Raw genomic sequence first — 24,025 nt, 5'->3', positions numbered from 1 at the left:
TTAAATTGTGAAAAGTCTTTTCAGATGGTCATTTATTATTCAACCCCTCAACCCACCAGAATTCTGTTTGGTTCCCCTAAAGTATTAAGAAGTAGTTCAGGCACAAAGAACAATGAGCTTCACATGTTTGGATTAATTATCTCTTTTTCCAGCCTTTTCTGACTATTTAAGACCCTCCCCAAACTTGTGAACAGCACTCATACATGGTCAACATGGGAAAGACAAGGCCATCAGAGACAAGATCGTGGAGGGTCACAAGGCTGGCAAGGGGTACAAAACCCTTTCCAAGGAGTTGGGCCTACCTGTCTCCACTGTTGGGAGCATCATCCGGAAGTGGAAGGCTTATGGAACTACTGTTAGCCTTCCATGGCCTGGATAGCCTTTGAAAGTTTCCTCCCGTGCCGAGGCCAGGCTTGTCCGAAGAGTCAAGGCTAACCCAAGGACAACACGGAAGGAGCTCCGGGAAGATCTCATGGCAGTGGGGACATTGGTTTCAGTCAATACCATAAGTAACGTGCTCCACCGCAATGGTCTCCGTTCCAGACGAGCCCGTAAGGCACCTTTACTTTCAAAGCGTCATGTCAAGGCTCGTCTACAGTTTGCTCATGATCACTTGGAGGACTCTGAGACTGACTGGTTCAAGGTTCTCTGGTCTGATGAGACCAAGATCGAGATCTTTGGTGCCAACCACACACGTGACGTTTGGAGACTGGATGGCACTGCATACGACCCCAAGAATACCATCCCTACAGTCAAGCATGGTGGTGGCAGCATCATGCTGTGGGGCTGTTTCTCAGCCAAGGGGCCTGGCCATCTGGTCCGCATCCATGGGAAGATGGATAGCACGGCCTACCTGGAGATTTTGGCCAAGAACCTCCGCTCCTCCATCAAGGATCTTAAGATGGGTCGTCATTTCATCTTCCAACAAGACAACGACCCAAAGCACACAGCCAAGAAAACCAAGGCCTGGTTCAAGAGGCAAAAAATCAAGGTGTTGCAGTGGCCTAGTCAGTCTCCTGACCTTAACCCAATTGAAAACTTGTGGAAGGAGCTCAAGATTAAAGTCCACATGAGACACCCAAAGAACCTAGATAACTTGGAGAAGATCTGCATGGAGGAGTGGGCCAAGATAACTCCAGAGACCTGTGCCGGCCTGATCAGGTCTTATAAAAGACGATTATTAGCTGTAATTGCAAACAAAGGTTATTCCACAAAATATTAAACCTAGGGGTTGAATAATAATTGACCCACACTTTTATGTCTAAAATTTATAAAAATTTAACTGAGCAACAAAACTTTTTGGTTTTTAAGATTTATGCATCTGTTAATAAATCCTGCTCTTGTTTGAAGTTTGAAGGCTCTAACTTATTTGCATCTTATTAAACCTGCTAAATCTGCACGGGGTTGAATACTACTTTTAGGCACTGTATATATAATATATATATATATATATATATATATATATATATATATATATATATATATATATATATATATATATATATATATATATATATATATATATATATATATATATATATATATATACACATACATACATACATACATACACACGTGAGTATATAAATGTATACTATATAAACACACTATTATATATATATACACACACATATACAAAATGATATAGAGATATATAAATATATACACACAGTGAAAAATAGCCGGAATACTGGATTGTTATGATCAGTAGTGCAACTGTACACCGCTATAATACAAGCGGACATTTTATCACCGCTACCCGACTGCAATACCCAAATCTTCCTTGGTTTAGCTGAACCAGACATACATCGTGGTGATCTAAGTTCAGTTTAGTTGAACTACAGAAGGCTCAGATATTACAGCCATAATACAGATGATAAAATGGGCCCATGATACCGCGGTGTGAAAACAGTCTACGTCTCCGTTCACGCGTCCACTCGCAGATGAACCCTATGGATGTAAAATGGGACAGACATATGGAATGTGCTTCTGTCGCAATAACCGATTCAACAGATCCGTTTGTTTCTCCTAAAACGGCAGAACCATAGAAGGGGCATGAAAACGACCAAAGTGAATATAATACAAAACGTCAAACTTTACTGAAAATGCAGCAGAAAAAAAAATGATTAAAAACAATTGAAAAACAGGTTGGATAACCAGAAACCCTATATAATGGTATGTATAAAGTCGGGCACATATAGGAATAATAGCACAATATAAAAAAAATTAAGAAAAAGACCAAAAAATGTAATCGGTCTATGTATAAAATTGTATCCATAATATAGCAACTGTAAATAAACAACATTTAAAATGAACTACCATATAAAAACAATATATCTTAAATACAGACAATAATCATAGAAATTCACAGACATCGCACTGCCCAAAATAAGGGATCAAGGTGCCCAGTTCATCCGGCGAGCATTTCACACAACGTGCTTCATCAGGGGGTATCAAGTGTAACAATGCTCCCCTGAGAGAAGCATGTTGTGCATATTTATACATCGGCCTATTACTTTTTCTGGGGATTTTTCTTTGAGCTATTTTTCTATATGTGCCCAGCCGTATACATATATAGAATTTCTGGTTTCCCCACCTCTTTTTCATTGTGTGGATTAATTTAAATTATTTTTTATCTGATTCGTTTTCAATAAAGGTTTTGATCTTTTACATTATATTTAGGCCACTTGCTTCTTCTATGGGTTTGCTGAATATTCATTGCATGTGACCTTATACACAGTTTTTGGACAAAGTTGGGGTTGTGTTCCAAAAACAGAACAGACAAACGGAACGTCTGAACGGACATGTGGACACGGCCTAACTGAATGATCCTGGGGGGCATTGCAAGGAGCCCTTACACCATCTTCAAGGTTACTCAGCTGGTGCCCAGGTAGTATACCAGTGGGAAGTTTTGGACCTAAAGTACTGGATCCTGGAGACAGAGCCGACAGAACCTGGGTAAGTACCGGTATTTTCAGCAAATGTCTTCACACCATGCACTTAAGGTCTGATGTTCCCATTGCTAACTTCCAATGGACTGACAGTTTCAATAATCCGGCATTCTATCTATGTGGTTCTACGTGTGCCAGATAATCAGAATATACTATGTAATATGTACATATACACCTTATTAGTACATTCATATTTGCAAACCAAATATGTACAAACCAGTCCTGAATTCTACAAAAAAAAAATAAATTCATTATAAAAATCCAGTCCATTAAAAAAAATAAAATAAAAATCAGAGATGATAATAAAAAAAACCCAGTCAGTAGCAGAGCGATATCCGTCAGTAGTTATCATGCTTCCATTAAACATCAAATGCTATCTGGACAATGGATTCCTCTTTTTTATTGCGCTTTCATTTCTCCACGGCAGAGGACTCATGGCGGGGAAAGGGTTACCGGCTGCGTGGGCGCCTTTAGAACTGAACAGATTCAGACTGAAGGGACTGGAAGAAAACAGAGGCATAGTCATTATCCACAGGACCACAATCAATACAGACCTGGGGGTGCTGGCGGGGGATGGGGGAAGCAGGGGGAACACTGACACACTAATTGGACATTTTAGGTCTAGTAAAACGTTTACACTAAAACAAAAAATACAAATGGAGGAGAACTCGCTTTAGTATTTGCCAACTATAGAATAGTTGTGAAAAACCAATCTAGATTAACAGATTTTACATACATTAAAGGGAATATTTCCTAAGGTTATGCCACCTAATCTAAGAGCAGCATTATGTAGGGGCACAGACACTGATTCCAGCAATGTGTCACAAACTGGGCTGTCTACTGTAATTTTGATCATTTCCAGATGATAAAACAGTGATTTTATCACTAGAGGACAAGTTAACCTGTTGTCATGCAGTCCTCCTTATTCATTAGCTCTGTATGACCCTGTCCCCACCACTAATTGGCAGTTTTCTGCCTACGCACAGTGAACATACAGAAGGCTGCTAATCAGTGGTGTTGGGCGGGGTTATACAGAGCTTAGCATCAGAGAACTGCTAGATCTGCAGCAGAGAAAACAGGGATTTTATCAGAACTACTGAAAGCAGCCCAGTAAGTGATACATCGCTGGAATCAGCCTACCCCTACATTATGCTATTCTTAAATGGAACAACAAAAACTTGGTGACAGATTCCCTTTAAAGGGATTTCCTGACTATATATACACACACACGTATATATTGCTGAGCACTGCACATGTTTCAACACTGTATGTATCCACCAACAATGTTGTCCCTAGGGTTGGGAGTTGGAGACAGAGGGTCCAGGGAACTTATTGTGGGGAATAGACCTATGTCCAGTGAGAATAGACATATGTAAGTTGGTTAAGCCATGCCCTCTTAAAGGGAATCTATAAGCAGGTTTTTGCTATGTAATCTAAGAGTAGCATAATGTAGGGGCTGAGACACTGTTGCTTTAATACAATAAGTGTTTTATCAGCAGGAGATTATCACTGCCTGGACTACAGACCACGTTCATCCAACCATGACCCCAGCACTGAGTAGCACCTCACTGTCAATAGACAGTGTAGACAGAAAGCTTTTTATCCATGGGTGGAAGGGGGGGGGAATATTTAAAACCTGATGGTATCACACCTGCTGCACCCAGTAAACTAAATTACACATTGCTGGAATCAGGGTCTCTTTCTCTACACTATGCTGCTCTCAGATGAGGTAGGAAAAACCTGGTGATAGATTCCCTTTATCTAGGGTTGGGGCATCAGCCTATTACTAGCCAAAAATGGAACTGATCAGCCAAAAATAAATCCTTTTGTTCTATGTAGGATTTTTACAAGACTGATTGTTTCTGGATCAAGCAGAAAATGCTGCTCCCTAACCATCAGTGCTGGAAACTAGATTTCTTGATTCATTTAAACATGAAATTCTGACTGTAATTCCTAGTAAAGCTTTGTCAGTCTCCACTTGTACAGTGGCTTTGCTGCGCCCACTTTCTCTCTTGAACAAGCTATTGTTACAAGGCTCAGGAACGCGGCAACTATTTAAGTGCAATTTTCCTACTCTACAAAATCTTTTCTCTTGGAGGTCCCTGAGGAATCAATTCTCCCTACGTAGCCGCTTGGTTGTCATCATCTGGAGGAAGCACATCCTTAAGTCACGGGATCCCAGGGAAATGGGACTCGTGCTTTCTAAACAGACCCAGTTGTACAGTTATTCTATAATATGAGCATGCACTTAGTATACCATTAGTGCGCCCTGATGACATTTTGGTTACATAAAAGTCTAGTTAAAGTTTTTATTTTACAATATTGCAATGTAGAAAATAATCCTGCCCAGATCGGTTAATATCTTCTGATTCTGTGATCCATACATAGATACATAAGACATGTTGTCAGGTACGCAGGGCTGCATGGCTGTTAGCTAAGAAGAAACCCAAGGCGGGGGAAGCGGTAAGCATAGGCAGGAATGGAGGATACCGCCTGATGGTGGTGAGGGTGCGATATTAGGACACTTACAGGAATCGAGCGGCTCAGGTAGCGTGCAGAGGAGGTGAGGCCTGTGTATGCGGGTCGGACGGATCCGGCGGTAGACACATTCCAGTTACGGTTGTTGTTCAGCTCGCCTTGGCTTCGCCCATGAGGACTGGAGGGGTACAAGCTGGAAGGGTGAGCCGGGGAGTAGCTGGGGCGGGAAGGAGAGGAACCGCGGGTGCTGTCTATCTCCTCCAGAGCAGAGTTCAGGTTCCCCAGGGAGCCAGCATACCGTGAATTTACAGAATAACTGAGAGGAGAAAACAGGGGGGAGATCACAGACCCTGACGGCAGAAGGACATGCAGGAAAATGACATGAACCGATGACATGCTGATATACAAGCCATTAATGGAGCAAATACAGCACAAAGTATTAACGAGTGTCACCAGCATGCACAACCATCAGAATACCGCGCGGAGTTCCCAGGTTATACCATGTATATATATACTCATGCAGCAGAAACAATACAGTTACAACTAGTGATATATTATTACATCTCTATATATCGAGAGGAGGCACATTACCAAGACCTGTTCACATCATGATCCAAAACTATGTTCTGTGTATAAACTAATGCTGTATAAGGCGTACCTGACACCAAATTTCAAAATGCAAGCTGCAAACATTGTCAAATACTTGATGGGGCTGGTGTAGTTACTTTGAGTTAAACTTGCATAAAGGTAATTAAAGTCATTCAGGCATTTTAGTCAATCTCCACCCACCTAGCCTGATAAACAGATCCTCAGTGTCCCTCCTCCCTGCTGCTGCTGAAATCTAACACTGCTCAGTACAAGCTACAGGTGGCGGTCAGACTGGGCAGGGGGGAAATAAATATAGAACTCTCTCTCTACATTTATAATGTGCTCATGTTACAGGGGTTGTCCAGGACTATTTTATATTTACTATGAGTCTAAAATTAAGTCAGATAGTTGCTGAGACAACTTACGTGTGTGTTCTAGCCGGCGCCAGCTCACAGTGGCCACTGACCGCTCCTGCTGGCGATTCAGCTGCTACACGTCAACAGAGCAGTTTTTCTTCTTGTCGGCTGCTCTAATGCGTGACTGCAGATGTGATACTGATTTAAAGCTGACTACCTGCAGTTTGGTAGTGGGGAGCTGACTCAATCAGCAAGATGTCTAATTGTAAAAAGTAATAAATGACTAAAAGAGCAATAGGGTCTTGTCTGGGTAAAAGTATAAATAAGAATGCGCAATCGTGCTCACCTGGTCGGGTTGGGTTCACAACCATTGGAGAGACTTAAGGCTGCTGCCGACCCAATTGGAAAATTCAAGGAAGAAAGCGGAAATAAATGGGTTAACCTGTGATGCCATTAAAGGATGATGAGAAGACAGGAATCCAAGTAATGCGTTTTATTTGTCAACGTGTTTCGAAGTGTTAAAATGTCTTCATGGGGATAAACCATGATAGTCCTGGTTGGTTCTGATGAAGAAGTTTTAACCTGCATTACTCGGATTCCTGTCTTATCATCCTTCGATGACAGCGCAGGTGAACCCATTCATTTCTGCTTTCTTCCTTGAATCAGTATGATGTCGGCAGTCACACCCCGTCAACAAAGCGGAGCGGATGAGATGCGATGTCAGCAGAAGCCACTGAATTGTCACCGAAAGTGGTCTATGGTCTATGCAAAGATCGGTGTTGGGAACAACAGGCAAGTAGTTAGCGACTACCAACTACCTGCCTGTTAGTTATTAAGCTGATGGTAAAAAAAAATTAAATATACCAGGATGACCCCATTAATATCCAGATTATACATCCATTCAAACAAGAATTTACAAAATAAACACACCAGTCCCATCCGATCTATTTAACAATGTATACAGTGTAAAGCTCCTGGCATGTATGCCATATGTATGCTATATAGGGCTGCATTCACCTGACAAAAGCCAACAGAGAGTTGCTTAGCTTCCATTGGGATGGTATTAATGGGTATATCTATTTCTCCTATATTTGATATTGTAGACAGCTTGGCCATTCCATAACAAATTATACAATAAACCCCCGATACCGCACTGATCAATTCTCTTACTACGAGAGTCTAATATGAATGCACAGTGGGATCCATTGTATTCCATCTGGACGAAAAGTTGGGAAATCGGGAGCAAGCCTCCAACGAAGGTTCCCATTCTGATGTAACCATGCCTACATCTGATTTCTCCTAAATGGAGCCGGATTCCACAAAATGGCTATCTAATAGATCAGCAAAAAAAAAAAAAACACAGGAAATATTGTGTAGCCACCAGAACAATATGTGGGGGAGTGGATGTGTACAAGTGATTACGGCTCTTTTACTCACTGATCTATAGGTGGGATGACATTTTGTATAAACCAGAATGTCTCATGCGGTAATAAAAATTTCCCTCTAGAGGGAAAATAATCTGTTCGATTTCAGCTGCATAATGGGAATTTCCAGAGAAAGGAAGCGGTGAGCGGAGAGCAGTCCGGGCTGCAGGAAGCATTTATTATTGTAAGACATCATGGCACAGGCTCAAGTTCTTATCATTCAAAGACCCCACGTCTCTGTCCAGTGCCGGCGTTCTCCACATGCTCGGAGGCAATAGATCGTGTAGTTACTAAACCTTTACCCCATTACACTTCTCATTTATTAACCAACTGTCCTATTGCAGAATGAGATGGCTCACCGTGCGGACACAAGGTGCGTGCGACTATGATGTTACTATAAGACACCGCCAACATCAGGATTGCTTTCTTTTTTCACTTCTAAATTAATTAAACCTTTATTGGATTTTTTTCAAGGACATGTGCCATCTATATTTTTTACTAATTCAAACCAGATATTGATACAGATTCATTATTAGTATTTTTTTTTTCTAATTGTAGATTTTGTCACTTTGTTTTCTTCTGTACATGATTATAGGGGCAGCCATGTTACCTGAGCCGCTGTTAACAGCGTTTAGAGATTTACAGCTGCTGCATGGTAGTGTTGTGGGCATGCTCTGGCACCTGTGCGTGGGTCACTGCGCAGAGAGGGGGAGGAGCTAAGCTGAGACTATCACCTTTGTAAGTAATCTGACTTTTCTATATAGAGGTGATGTCTTCTATTGTACTCATGCCAGTGATAACCATGAGATGACTATTTGGCTGATCTGAAGCCCATTACATGAAAGTTCTGTGCTAAATAAATATATTTCAAAAGGTGCTAATGACAATTCTCACCAGATGAAATAAAGAAATCAAACCATAGATGTCCATAAATTAAATTATGTGTAATAATGAAAAATGACACAGAGAAAAACTATTTAAAACATGAGGAGAGATGCAAAAAGCCATGGAAGTCAGCTGGGTTCAACTGATGGCTTATAAAAAGGTGTCTCATTACCAAGGTGCCACACAAGAAACATCTCATGATGGCTAAAACCAGTGAGCCATCTCAAGACCTTCACAACCTTATTGTTGCAACACTTACTCATGAGCCAAAATCACACGTGAGCAATACAAACGACTGGCTTTTCCATACAGGAAGCGTCTTGAAGCTGTCATCATCATCAAAGGCTTTTGTATGAATTATTAAATACATTTCAGTAAGTGTGTGTTCAATACTTTTTCCCTGAGTCATTTCTCATTATTACACATAACTTAATTTATAGGGACTCTGTCACTGAATTTGGAGGGAACAATTTTCAGCCATAGGGGCGGGGTTTTCAGGTGTTTGATTCACCCTTTCCTTACCCGCTGGCTGCATGCTGGCTGCAATATTGGATTGAAGTTCATTCTCTGCCTTGTGCAGGCATGTACTACGGAGGACAGAGAATGAACTTCAATCCAATATTGCGGCCAGCATGCAGCCAGCGGGTAAGGAAAGGGTGAATCAAACACCTGAAAACCCAGCCCCTATGGCTGAAAATTGTTCCCTCCAAATTCAGGTGACAGAGTCCCTTTAAGGACATCTATGGTTTAATTTCTTTGCCTGTGTGAATTGGATGAGTTGTTACCGACATCTGGTGAGAATGTCATGTGAATAGCACCTTTAGAAATATATTTACTTGGAAAATTGGTGACATGTTCAATACTTATTTCACCCACTGATATATAATTGCAGTGCCTCCACTTTATAGTTATATGTCAGATCATTCTTCTGATAGTCATTAGAACAATGACATAATAGTATTGTCACATGCAATCATGGTACATTATCCCACGCAGAAAATCAAAAGCCAGAATCCAAGATCGACAATAGGTGTTAATGTCTTCAATGCCAGTCATCAGCACTGACTTTGATTTGCGCTGTTCATTCCTTGAAGCTTCATACATCTACCTTTATACTAAGTTACATTTATAAAAAAAAAAAATAATGGTTAAAGGACGGTATGTTTCTCGACACCTATTTTACACCCTATCAATCCTTTCTATATTAATGTAATGATGATAATGCACCATCAATACCCTTTTTAGTCATAATAATAATAATAATCATCTATAAATTGATGTTATTTCTCTATATATTGATGCTATGTCAATAATATACAGCTCTGGCAAAAATAAAGAGACCACTGATTTTTCTCTTTGTAGGTATATTTTTGAGTAAAATTTAAATTGTTCATTTATTCTATAAACTTCTGACAACATGTCTCCGAATTTCCAAGCAATAAATTTTTTTTTTTTTTCTGAAAAGAAGAAATGGTCAAAATTAAAAAAAACCCAGTGCTTTCAGACCTCAAATAAGGCAAAGAAAACAAATTCATAATCATTTAGAAACAACAATACTAATGTTTTAACTCAGGAAGAGTTCAGATATCAATATTATGTGGAATAACCATGATTTGTAATCACAGCTTTCATTCGTCTTGGCATGCTTTCCACCAGTCTTTCACACTGCTTCTGGCTCAAAAATGTAAGCAGGTCTTCTTTGATGGCTTGTGACTATCCACCATCCTCCTGATTACATTCCAGAGGTTTTCAGTGGGGTTCAGGTCTGGAGATTGGGCTGCCATGACAGGGTTTTGATGTGGTGGTCTCTTAATTTTTGCCAGAGCTGTATATCATATGCATTTATAAAAGCAGCTATATCTATTAATAATATCCATTCTTTTGAGGCTCTTATAAAGTTCTTATAAAGTTCTTATAAAGCCCACATACATGTTAGGCTGACATCAACCAAACCTGCAGATATCGGTGGGTTCAGCCGACAGTCTAATGTGCATTAGAGCCCCCAACAGCTGATAGGGAAGATAAGAATCCAGCATTTCTAATTTAGAACTGCCGATCCTTTTATTCTATAAGAGAAAAGCCGCTGGCAGAGAAGTTTGGCAATGGCTTTCTCATGGAGTGCCCAGGATAGTGCAGCATAGTGAGCTCTCCTGTGTATGGAAGATATGGCCACGATAGCAGCCAGCTCACAGAGCGATCCCAAAATACAGCAATCTAAGGAGTATGGGTGGTGGGGGGCCCTCTAGGGACTATTGTATCTTTCCATCTACTCTTCTTTCAGTAAACATTAGAAGTGTACAGACCCCATATAAACGTGTCCCACAGTGACCATATGTTCCCATTTGTGTTGAGGCTTCAGTCCTAAACGCGATCTATCGTGTGAAGGATACCAATTGTGCACGACTGACACCAATTAGTGCTAATGCAGAGTTATTTTTCTAATCAAATCTGAGAGAATCTGTGACAGAATGGAGCTTTAAAGGGGTATTCTCATCTCCAAGATCCTATCCCTATACGTAGTAGGTGTAATAATAATATTAGCAAATACTGTACCTTCATTTAGAAATGTAGTATAGTTTTCTGATTCGCTATGTCTCTTTCATCATTCGTCATGTGCAGGCATTGCAGAACCTTAGGTATCCATGGTTACAACCAGAGACAGTTAACTTGTTGCTAGTGATTGTAACCATGGATACCTAAGGTCCTGCAATGCCTGCACATGAGGATAGAGACATAGCGAATAAAACAAAAATACACTATCTTTTTAATTGGAGATATTTGCTAAAATTATTATGATTATTATTATACCTACTACATATTGGGATAAGATGTCGGAGAAGGGAATACCTCCTTAAATGCAGAACAGTAAGGTAATGGGATTTCCATTTCATACATTGATGGCGTATATCTCCAAGACCCTGGATATGCCATAAACAACTGATAAAGGCGTGCTGCACCTCGGGGATCCACACCTATCTCACAGATGAACCCCGTCTGGCAGGGCCGTCAGTGCAGATGTGGCTGCGCATGTGCAGCTCTCTCCACACACATCAATAGGAGCTCCAGAAAAAAGCCGCGCATGTTTGCTTGCTCAGCCCTGTTCACAATACAGGTGCAGGAACCACAAGTATCAGACATTGATCTCAGACACATCCTGTGGATATAGTTTTAAAGTAGCTCATTTATGGTAATTATATTAGAGGCTTCACTGAAGAAACTATTGTACAGCTGGATTTCCACTAAGAACAGTGGAATCTAGTAAGCCTGGACGCATGTAATGCATGACACTCACCCTTTGATCTTGCTGGCAGAGGACCCTGAGCTCTGCCCCACTCTTCTTGCCACTGCTGATGTGGATGCAGACACCCTGGATGACTTTAGCGGGGACATGGAGCCTGGTGTGCTATTAGAGGCGATTATTCTATGGAGGATCACAAAACAAAGTATAGTCATAAGAGGACAACAATTATTGTATCACAAGAGCCAACCAATTTAGAGACTTCGAAACCCACCTTCTGTTTGCAGTTGGTTAGGACGTCCACACGGCCTTAGGGTATGCTCACACTAGCATAGATTCGCTCATGTTTGAGCAGAGTGTCATGGTACTGTGATCTGATTCTCTAGCATGAGAGAATCGGATCACAGGTGTGGAGAAAATGGAGAATTTAATTTCTCCATCTTCTCCATTGTCTGTGTGTGGGGTAATGGGGCTGCACTCGGATGGCATCCGAGTGCAGTCCAATGTTTTACACCCACCGATAGACTTCTATGGGCGTGCATGGTCCAATTTATGGAGCCACTTGTAGCTTGCTGCAATTGTTTTCTCATGGAAACAGGAACACATGGGCTACCTGCACAGTGAACAAGTCTGTAGGAACATGTTCACACACCACCAAGAAACTTGAAGACACAAAAAAGCACAGTAAAACCAAAAACACTCCGTTGAAGAAAAATCACAGTAATCAGCAAGTGCTAGTAAAAAGATGTAAAAAAACAGGGTATTTGGTTGATACGTTTTTTTCAACGGAGTGTTTTTGGTTTTACTGTGCTCTTTTGTGTCTTCAATTGTTTTCTCATGCAGAATTGGGACTGCACTCCCCCATAGAATAACATTAGTCCATGTGCTATCTAATAACACATCACATAGCACTCGTCCGATGGATATGCTAGTGTGAGCGAGCCTGATATAGCTGGATGGGAGCCAAAATTCCACCCACCCAATCTTGCAGCCATTGGCCTCTGCGGCTAGACAGGGGTACGGCCATGTGGCCAGCTGCACAACACTCTAAGGCTAGGTTCACATGAGCGTATAGAAAATGGTCTGAATTTCATCCAGAAAATATGGGCATTTTCATCTCAATTGTCATCCACATGGCATCCATTCTTATACAGCAGCGTTTGTTAAAATTTACAAGACCCAATTCAGTTTCCTATGCTAAAGAATTTCAATATATCTGTAAAAATCAGATGTTGTATGGATGATCCACATGGAATCCGATTTTGTTTTTTGCGTGCCCATACACTTGGCTAGGCGAGTGACATATGGAAGAAACTAGTTCACACGCAGCTTCAGCACCTGAACATTGGCCCAAGGGCTGCACCTTTTTTTTTTTTCACGGACAGCAGTTGAGCCGAAAATACAGTCGGGTGAACTTGGCACATGTACACATTTTCTGCTGCAGATCCATATCAAAAACTGCAACATCCACATATATCCAGTGCAAAGTAAAAATCCAAAGCATAAAAGATCATATATCACCGATCAATTTCCGCCTTGGATTTTTGTCCACATTGTGTGAATGTGATTTGGTAAAACCTCATCAATGCTGCTGCTGCCGTAATCCTTTACTGTAATACTTGACATTTTCCCTCCTACAAATCCTGATGGAAATGAAGCAATGTGCTTGCTAGGTGTGAACACACTCTTGGGACTCAGATGCTGTGGATTTGCTGTGTGGGTGTAAGGCTACTTTCACACACAGCATATTTGCTGCGTATTTTTACGCGCGCGTATTTTGCTGCTGCTTTACCTGCGTTTTTTTACGCAGGCAAAAAATGCAGCTGCTTTCACACACAGCGTTTTTTGCTGCGTTTTTTGCAGCTGCGTTTTTTTCAGCATTGTGTACTGAAAATAAAGTTTGTTTGAAAAAAAAAAAAAGGGGAAAAAAAAAAAGAGTCATTGAGGTCATTTCCTGTCTTTATGACTCGGAATACAATACACACTGGAGTTAACATCATGTCGATTCTGCCAGCTGCAATGGCCTTGAGCCAAAGACGCCTCAGCAAGCGGAACAGACATCAGCTGGGGTTTACTAACCCCACTGTCACTAACCCCAGGTTATTAGGGCAGGCGTCAGTCAGACGCCCCCCCTCGTAACCCTGTATGGTAAGGGTATGTTCACACGATCCTGATTTCAATCCTTTTTTTTCAGGACAAAAACCGCAGCTCTTGGCAGAAAACGCAGGTGCGTTTTTGGTGCGTTTTTGGTGCGGTTTTTAGTGCGGTTTTTTATGCAGTTTTCTCTGCAGATTGTCTGTGTTTGACACAAATAAAGCTTTAACTGCAGTGGGGGAAAAAAAAAAGAAATGATGTCATTTCCTTGTCCAACCCTTTTCTTCTTCCATCCTCCATTTTGGGACTAAACACCAAAATGAGTGGACGTGTTTTGAATGACAGCGCTCCGCAGAGTGCTGAGCGTAGGCCAGATCACAGCCCGCGGATCCAGCTCTATCCAGCTATTTAAGTCTACGTTCACATTTGCGGTCTGCGCCGCAGCGTCGGGCGCCGCATGCGTCATGCGCCCCTATATTTAACATGGGGGCGCATGGACATGCGTCGCACTTGCGTTTTGCGCCGCATGCGTCACTGCAGCGCACGCATCCGGCCGCAGAGGACGCAGCAAGTTGCATTTTTGCTGCGTCCAAAATCAATCAAAAAAAGGACGCATGCGGCGCACAACACAAATGTGAACATAGCCTAAGTGCCACGTATTTAAGTGCCACGTATTTAAGTGCCACGTATCACGTATTTCAGTGCCACATATTTCAGTGCCACGTATTTAAGTGCCACTTATTTCAGTGCCACGTATTTCAGTGCCACGTGCCACGTATCAAAGTGCCACATATTTCAGTGCCACGTGCCACGTATCAAAGTGCCACGTGCCACATATTTCAGTGCCACGTGCCACATATCAAAGTGCCACGTGCCACATTTCAGTGCCACGTGCCACATATTTCAGTGCCACGTGCCACGTATCAAAGTGCCACGTGCCACATATTTCAGTGCCACGTGCCACGTATTTAAGAGACACGTGCCACGTATCAAAGTGCCACGTACCACATATTTCAGTGCCACGTGCCACGTATTTAAGTGACACGTGCCACGTATCAAAGTGCCACGTATCACGCATTTCAGTGCCACGTATTTAAGTGACACGTATCACGTATAAGTGCCACGTGTCACATATTTAATTGCCACATATTTAAGTGCCACGTATCAAGATTTTCCATGGAGAACAGACACATCCAGAGATATGTCTGCTCTCCACGGCTGCAGCAACACACTGACAGGAGCCATAGTTCCTGTCGGTGTGTCACTGCGCATGCGCGAGCGGGTTAACCGGCGGTCATTGACCCCGGCACTCTCGCTTAACGGCAGTGCTGCGTGGGAAAGTTCAACGCAGCTGTACTGCTGTTAACCGAGACGCCGGAGTCATTGAACTCCGGAACAGTACGCGATACACTGCTAGGAGCTTCGCTCCTGGCAGTGTATCGCCGGAGAGCAGCCGATCGGCGTGGGACACTCGTTTTATGGATTCTGCGGACAGGGAGTATGAATTTGGTTTATTATTTTTGGATTTTTTCCTGGAGGATCGAGGGCTTCGCCTACAAGTGTGCTGTTGGTGAGTATATACTCTGTGTTATATGTTGTATGTACTGTGTGTCATGTATGTGTATTGTGTGTAGGTGTTTTGTGTAACTTTACAATTGTGCTAAGTCGCCGGACACAGGGACAACTCTCCCATCCTAATACCGGATGGGAGTAGTAGTCCCATACGGCGACTTAGCACAATGGTGGCACTAGCGTCGCATGGGGACACGCACACACACACACACACACACACACACACACACACACACAGAAGGACTCCATGCTGCTTCACTGGGGGGCGGGGGCTTCCCTCTTCCTGTCCGACGTCACGTCCGGTCCTGGGTGTCAACCCCTCCGTACAAAGACGCCGACACCCAGGACAAAGGCGCTGTGTGTGGACGGTAATATGGGGCCCTAGGGGGATACGCAGACACGCCGCTGCGTAAAGAATTGACATGTCAATTCTTTTTACGCCGGCGTGTTTGCAGACAAAAGCGCCGCATTTTTTTGCGGTGTGTCTGAACGGCAAAGTGAATTTCTCATTCACTTTGCCGGCAGACGAAAATGACATTGCGCATTTTTGAAAAGCGCCCGCAAAATAGCGCTCAAAAATGCGCTATGTCTGAAAGTAGCCTAAAACTCTTATATACAGTGTGAATGTGGTTGAGATTTAATAATACCGAGCGGAAAAAGAAAAATTCTGTAGATCTTCAAATCCGCCGCACGTTACAGAAATCTTATGGACTTTCACACTGGATTTTACATCTTCAATGTAAAAAGGAGTAAAATCAACTATGTAAATCAAATACAAATCACCTGCGACAAGTGCAGATTTTGCTACAAAATAGCCAGATTTATTAGATCTACACTAATAAAGTGGTAACTAATCAACCGAATGAGACCATAACGTCTTCTGACTGGACCAGTCTATGGCCAAATATAAAGAGAAAAGCAAAAAAAAAAAAAAAACTATTTAATGCAATCACCTGAAGGGCTGTGATGTAGATCTCGTGTGCGTTTTAATTTCCTCTAGCCTGAAATGGAAGATAAATTCATGAGTTAGGAATGTGAATGCGCACGTATAGTACCGGAGCTAATGGATTCTGCCTCAGTCAAATAAGCTAAACACAGGGAAATGAGATGGTAACATAATACAGAAAATAATTTAAAATGTAGCAGAACATATAGTGAAGATTTGGGATATAGAGGATCTAAGATCACTGTGTAAGGCCGGTTTCACACGTCAGTGGCTCCGGTACGTGAGGTGACAGTTTCCTCACGTACCGGAGACACTGACACACGTAGACCCATAAAAATCAATGCATCTGTGCAGATGTCATTGATTTATTGCGGACCGTGTCTCCGTGTGCCAAACACGGAGACATGTCAGTGTTCGTGGGAGCGCACGTATTACACGGACCCAATAGAGTCAATGGGTCCGTGTAAAACACGGACCTCACATGGACGTTCTCCGTCTGGGGTCCGTGTGCGTGCAGGAGACAGCGCTACAGTAAGCGCTGTCCCCCCCACATGGTGCTGAAGCCACGATTCATATGTTCCCTGCAGCAGCGTTTGCTGCAGAGAAAATATGAATAATAGTGTTTAAAATAAAGATCTATGTGTCCGCCGCCCCCCCGCTGTCCTGAAAATACTCACCCGCTCCCACGTTGGCTGTCACTCCTTCCTGGTCTGGCCGCGGCTTCCACTGTATGCGGTCACGTGGGGCCGCTCATTTACAATCATGAATAGTTGGCTCCGCCCCTATGGGAGGTGGAGTAGAATCATAGACAAAAAGGATTTTGTAACCAAAAGGGATATCAAGTGAAAAAAACATATATAAATCCCCTTAAAAATATGATTTTATTGTTTAAATATTTTAAAAATACCACTTCCCAGTGAAAACAGACAAAATGTATAAATATATAAGGAGATACTAATATAGGTGCACCTGTCCTCAAGGATAGCCCTACAATGGCCTACTGCCCCTGCCTGACAGTGGAGGTTGGCACCCTGATAGTGAATTTGGCGCCCCCACTCCGCGACGGCTAACCCCTGCTGGCCCTAATGAAACCCTGCCAGCTGAAAGGGGAGAAAACAATGAGCAATGTGAAAGAAATGAAAAAAAGACAAATAAGCAAATAATCAGGTGCACACTATATAAAAGTTAACCAACTCCCTATTGTTTGGTCCCAGATGTGGACAAGGTACCACACACATATATTCACAATAGCTCAAACAATATTTTGGGTACAATTGTCCTTGTGCAATCTTGCAGTAAAAAATTTTTTTCTTTACTGTTATATATCGATAATAGGACCTCGGTAGGGAGGTAGAAATAAATACAAATGACCAAATTCAGTCCGGATGTTATTATAGAAACACTGCCTGGCAAAATATATTTCTGTTGACCACCCTCATATATGAAATAAAGTGCATATGGTGGACAAATAATATCCAATTGATATCTTTTAGACGCAGCGATATCGTGGCATCACTGCACATAGAATCACATGCCAGTACTGATAGTAGTTAGTAACCATTGGTCAGTGTTTGTACAAATGCGGATGTTATCATAGAAACACTGCCTGGCAAAATATATTTCAATTGACCACCCTCATATATAAGATAGAGTGCATATGGTGGACAAATAATATCCAGTTGATATCTTTTAGAAGCAGCGATATCGTGACATCACTGCACATAGAATCACATACCAGTACTGATAGTAGTTAATGGCCATTGGTCAGTGTTTGTACAAATGCATAATGTGCTAGACCAAAGAATTATTAAAGTGCTAGCGCAGGCAGCCAGTGAAGAAAATATCCTCCCCAAGGGAGACACTTAGCTGTCAGTATAACGCCCCGACGCGTTTCCCCGACAAACGGTTCCTCAGGGGGCAGGCACAGATGTACTGGACCGATAGTCAATGATGCAGGTGCCCTGATGATGGAGCAGACCTGTTTTGATCCCCGGAGAGCAAGCTTATATAGTAAGGTGCAACTCCCGCTGACTAATCAGCAGGGCAACCAAAGCCCCACCTCTCCACAAATTACTGAGAAGACCGGGTATGGTACAGCCCACAAACCAAGCAGAAATAAGTGATCACAACGTCCACATCAGCCAGGGGCTCCCAAATCCCCCTGGCACAAACAGACAAATAATACAACTGTAAATATATTAACATACCGCACCAGATGCCCAGGCACCAGTAGATGTAAGCCGCATGGTATAGCGTGGGCGCCGCCATGATTGATACACAGCCGCCGTACAGAAAACGCCCATAGTGACAATATCCAAGAGGCGGCGCCAGAGCGCTCCATAGCACAGGAGCTAAACACCAGAGGGCAAATCACGCTCGGGCTACGCCATCTTTGGTATGATAAGCCAAACCATAACAAAGAAGATACATACCAGAGGAAAAATCTCCCTCGGGCGCCGCCATATTTGGTATGATAGAATGAACCACGCATGCGTATGGTCTAAATTAGATGATCAGAGCGTCGGCGGCGTAACGGAGATATATAACGCTAACAAATCAGCGTAACCGCGACATTCACAAACACGAGGAGTAGCTCACACTATTAAGATGCAGAGAGAAGCCCTGCTATAACCCTGATAAACAGTATACGGCTTAGACCGGTGGCCAACAGCATCTGGGCAATAAAATCGGTTAGGAGAAATCAGATATAAACAAATATTGGTCAAAATAAACCACTACAGGTAATATGTAGAGCATGGTATGGCGGTAGTACAGCGTTCAGGTAACCAACTGTTCAATGTACAGTGCAACAGAGACAAAGAAATATATAAATATTCAAATAAATAACAGAACAAAAATGTGTTTAATTACAGAAAGCACGTATAGTTAAGGGATTCATTTAATCCTCCCGGCGCCATAGATTGCATGCGGAAAATCCACTCTGTTTCTCGTTTGAGGAGGGCTTGATCAAAGTTCCCTCCTCGTATCTTAGGTCTCAATAAGTCAATCATGCACAGGGTAATCCCCTCCAGGGCACCCCCATGTACCCTATTCATGTGTCGGGCAAGTGAGGTGTCCCTATTGTGCCTGATATCTCCAAGATGCTCCCCAAATCTCGTTCTTAGCTCTCTTTTGGTCTTGCCAATATAGTCAAGAGGACAGGGGCAAGTGATCTTGTATATGACCCCTGTGGATCAGCCCCACATCAGCCTCTGGGCCAGATACATCGACGACATATTCGTGTTGTGGTCTGGCCCAGGGGCTGACTTTGAGAGGTTTGTGAGAGAGATCAATGTTAACAAGATTGGTATGAAATTTACGTTTGAATCCCAAGAGCATGCTATCGCTTTTCTTGACCTCACGATCTCGAAGAATGGTCATGGAGGCCTAAGTACCACCACCTATCGTAAACCGACTGCTACAAACAGTTTATTGCAATGGCATAGCCACCACCCCACCCCCCTTAAACGCGGCATACCGAAGGGGCAGTTTCTGCGACTACGCAGGAACTGCTCTGAGGTGGATACGTTCAAACACCAAGCTGCGGAGTTGCACCGTAGATTTAGGGAGAGAGGGTATCCCTCTGAGGTACTTACTAAACCATATAGGGAAGCTTTGGAGAGTGATAGGTCTCATTTACTACGAACCCGGGAGAGACCGAGAGATACTCCCGACTTGGTCAGATTGGTAGGGACTTTTGACAATCAGTCTGACAAAATATACCAAATTATTAGGAGACATTGGGGTGTTCTCCAAGCTGACCCTAACCTCAAGGAATTTATTTCTTCGATGCCAAGTATAACATATAGAAGGGGGAGAACTATTGGGGATCGCTTGGTACATAGCTTGTACCAAAGACCACAGGTAGCAGGTACTTGGCTTGAAAGGAGACCATTGGGCTTCTTCAGATGTGGGAGCTGTTCTAAATGTCAATATGTCAGACAGACTAAACAATTTACTAGTGCGGCCAATGGCAGATGCTTTCACATTAGAGATTTTGGTAATTGCAAATCCACAGGGGTCATATACAAGATCACTTGCCCCTGTCCTCTTGACTATATTGGCAAGACCAAAAGAGAGCTAAGAACGAGATTTGGGGAGCATCTTGGAGATATCAGGCACAATAGGGACACCTCACTTGCCCGACACATGAATAGGGTACATGGGGGTGCCCTGGAGGGGATTACCCTGTGCATGATTGACTTATTGAGACCTAAGATACGAGGAGGGAACTTTGATCAAGCCCTCCTCAAACGAGAAACAGAGTGGATTTTCCGCATGCAATCTATGGCGCCGGGAGGATTAAATGAATCCCTTAACTATACGTGCTTTCTGTAATTAAACACATTTTTGTTCTGTTATTTATTTGAATATTTATATATTTCTTTGTCTCTGTTGCACTGTACATTGAACAGTTGGTTACCTGAACGCTGTACTACCGCCATACCATGCTCTACATATTACCTGTAGTGGTTTATTTTGACCAATATTTGTTTATATCTGATTTCTCCTAACCGATTTTATTGCCCAGATGCTGTTGGCCACCGGTCTAAGCCGTATACTGTTTATCAGGGTTATAGCGGGGCTTCTCTCTGCATCTTAATAGTGTGAGCTACTCCTCGTGTTTGTGAATGTCGCGGTTACGCTGATTTGTTAGCGTTATATATCTCCGTTACGCCGCCGACGCTCTGATCATCTAATTTAGACCATACGCATGCGTGGTTCATTCTATCATACCAAATATGGCGGCGCCCGAGGGAGATTTTTCCTCTGGTATGTATCTTCTTTGTTATGGTTTGGCTTATCATACCAAAGATGGCGTAGCCCGAGCGTGATTTGCCCTCTGGTGTTTAGCTCCTGTGCTATGGAGCGCTCTGGCGCCGCCTCTTGGATATTGTCACTATGGGCGTTTTCTGTACGGCGGCTGTGTATCAATCATGGCGGCGCCCACGCTATACCATGCGGCTTACATCTACTGGTGCCTGGGCATCTGGTGCGGTATGTTAATATATTTACAGTTGTATTATTTGTCTGTTTGTGCCAGGGGGATTTGGGAGCCCCTGGCTGATGTGGACGTTGTGATCACTTATTTCTGCTTGGTTTGTGGGCTGTACCATACCCGGTCTTCTCAGTAATTTGTGGAGAGGTGGGGCTTTGGTTGCCCTGCTGATTAGTCAGCGGGAGTTGCACCTTACTATATAAGCTTGCTCTCCGGGGATCAAAACAGGTCTGCTCCATCATCAGGGCACCTGCATCATTGACTATCGGTCCAGTACATCTGTGCCTGCCCCCTGAGGAACCGTTTGTCGGGGAAACGCGTCGGGGCGTTATACTGACAGCTAAGTGTCTCCCTTGGGGAGGATATTTTCTTCACTGGCTGCCTGCGCTAGCACTTTAATAATTCTTTGGTCTAGCACATTATGCATTTGTACAAACACTGACCAATGGCCATTAACTACTATCAGTACTGGTATGTGATTCTATGTGCAGTGATGTCACGATATCGCTGCTTCTAAAAGATATCAACTGGATATTATTTGTCCACCATATGCACTCTATCTTATATATGAGGGTGGTCAATTGAAATATATTTTGCCAGGCAGTGTTTCTATGATAACATCCGCATTTGTACAAACACTGACCAATGGTTACTAACTACTATCAGTACTGGCATGTGATTCTATGTGCAGTGATGCCACGATATCGCTGCGTCTAAAAGATATCAATTGGATATTATTTGTCCACCATATGCACTTTATTTCATATATGAGGGTGGTCAACAGAAATATATTTTGCCAGGCAGTGTTTCTATAATAACATCCGGACTGAATTTGGTCATTTGTATTTATTTCTACCTCCCTACCGAGGTCCTATTATCGATATATAACAGTAAAGAAAAAATTTTTTTACTGCAAGATTGCACAAGGACAATTGTACCCAAAATATTGTTTGAGCTATTGTGAATATATGTGTGTGGTACCTTGTCCACATCTGGGACCAAACAATAGGGAGTTGGTTAACTTTTATATAGTGTGCACCTGATTATTTGCTTATTTGTCTTTTTTTCATTTCTTTCACATTGCTCATTGTTTTCTCCCCTTTCAGCTGGCAGGGTTTCATTAGGGCCAGCAGGGGTTAGCCGTCGCGGAGTGGGGGCGCCAAATTCACTATCAGGGTGCCAACCTCCACTGTCAGGCAGGGGCAGTAGGCCATTGTAGGGCTATCCTTGAGGACAGGTGCACCTATATTAGTATCTCCTTATATATTTATACATTTTGTCTGTTTTCACTGGGAAGTGGTATTTTTAAAATATTTAAACAATAAAATCATATTTTTAAGGGGATTTATATATGTTTTTTTCCTATGGGAGGTGGAGCCACATATTCATGACTGTAAATGATCGGCCCCACGTGACCGCATACACTAGAAGCCGCGGCCAGACCAGGAAGCAGCGAGGGAGGCGGGTAAGTATTTTCTGAACAGCAGGGGGGGCGCACAGGGGGTGGGGGGCCTGCGGACAGATAGATCTTTATTTTAAACACTATTATTCATATTTTCTCTGCAGCAAACGCTGCTGCAGGGAACATATGAATCGCGGCTTCAGCGCGATGCAGGGTATCACACGCGTGGGTACCACACGCTCCGTGTGGTACCCACTCGCCATACGGGCGGCACACGTGTGCCGCACGTATGGCCTACGTGAGTTCCCAGGCACACGGACACGGATAACTCCGGTATCGATTTATTCCGGTACCGGAATTATCTGGACGTGTGGGACAGCCCTAATAGAGTCTATTGTGATGTGAATGCTGCAGGTACCGTAGGGCTCCGGTGGTGGCCGACCTTGGCTGTCTTCTGCTCTTTAAGGCACGTAATTTGTCTCCCTGTGTTAATCCATTTCTCGGTTCTAATTCTTCCTCGGAATCAATCTGCAAGTGAAAACATGGTCTGCTTGAAACACAGCTGAATAACAATTATCAAATCAATGGCACAGCAGATGAAAAGGAGTGCCGCATCTAAAAAAAAAAAACTGTACATAAAAACACAAGGGGTGCTGGTGATGAAATAAAAAGGAAGAGGAAGAATTTTACAGTAAGGGCAGAGACAGACTGCCGTATAACTCGGGCGAGGATCGCATGGCACTGCACGGACTGGCCGGCACCTCTCCCGACCTGAGCAAGACAGTATGATGGATTTCTGTGCAGCTGTCAAGCTCAGGTCAGGAGAGCCGACAGCCAGTACAAGGTTTACAATGCGATCCTCGCACGAGAAATACGGCAGTGTGCCTCTGCCCTTATGGAGGGACGGGGTCATTTAAAAATGTCAAAAATCGTTAAAGGGTTTCCAATACTATTACAACTGCAGCAGATTTCTAAGAAAATAAGAAAAAGAAACATAGTTATTAAGGTTGAAGGAAGACTTTAAGTCCATCTAGTTCAACCCATAGCCTAACATGCCCTAACATGTTGATCCAGAGGAAGGCAAAAAAAACC

At 42.9% G+C, this 24,025-nt stretch overlaps 1 protein-coding gene across 3 annotated transcripts in view; it reads right to left on the bottom strand.

Moving 5' to 3' along the window:
- Nucleotides 1-1,570: 1,570 nt before the first annotated feature.
- Nucleotides 1,571-24,025, bottom strand: part of CDC14A (cell division cycle 14A) — a 138,770-nt gene continuing 116,315 nt past the window's right edge. For 2 of the 3 annotated variants that reach the window (XM_077277418.1, XM_077277420.1), the window contains 5 exons: nucleotides 23,352-23,461; nucleotides 16,540-16,587; nucleotides 11,975-12,103; nucleotides 5,481-5,745; nucleotides 1,571-3,451 (listed from right to left, as the gene is read on the bottom strand). In XM_077277418.1, the coding sequence (XP_077133533.1) occupies nucleotides 3,422-3,451; nucleotides 5,481-5,745; nucleotides 11,975-12,103; nucleotides 16,540-16,587; nucleotides 23,352-23,461 (582 nt within the window). In that variant the 3' untranslated portion in view covers nucleotides 1,571-3,421. The remainder of the gene's footprint in view (nucleotides 3,452-5,480; nucleotides 5,746-11,974; nucleotides 12,104-16,539; nucleotides 16,588-23,351; nucleotides 23,462-24,025) is intronic. The other variant, XM_077277419.1, reaches the window with a different exon arrangement.

The sequence above is a fragment of the Ranitomeya variabilis genome, chromosome 8 (genome assembly GCF_051348905.1).
Source record: "Ranitomeya variabilis isolate aRanVar5 chromosome 8, aRanVar5.hap1, whole genome shotgun sequence".
Taxonomy (NCBI): domain Eukaryota; kingdom Metazoa; phylum Chordata; class Amphibia; order Anura; family Dendrobatidae; genus Ranitomeya; species Ranitomeya variabilis.
The sequence above is the reverse complement of the archived record's forward strand: the minus strand, read 5'-3'. Positions and strand labels throughout refer to the sequence as shown.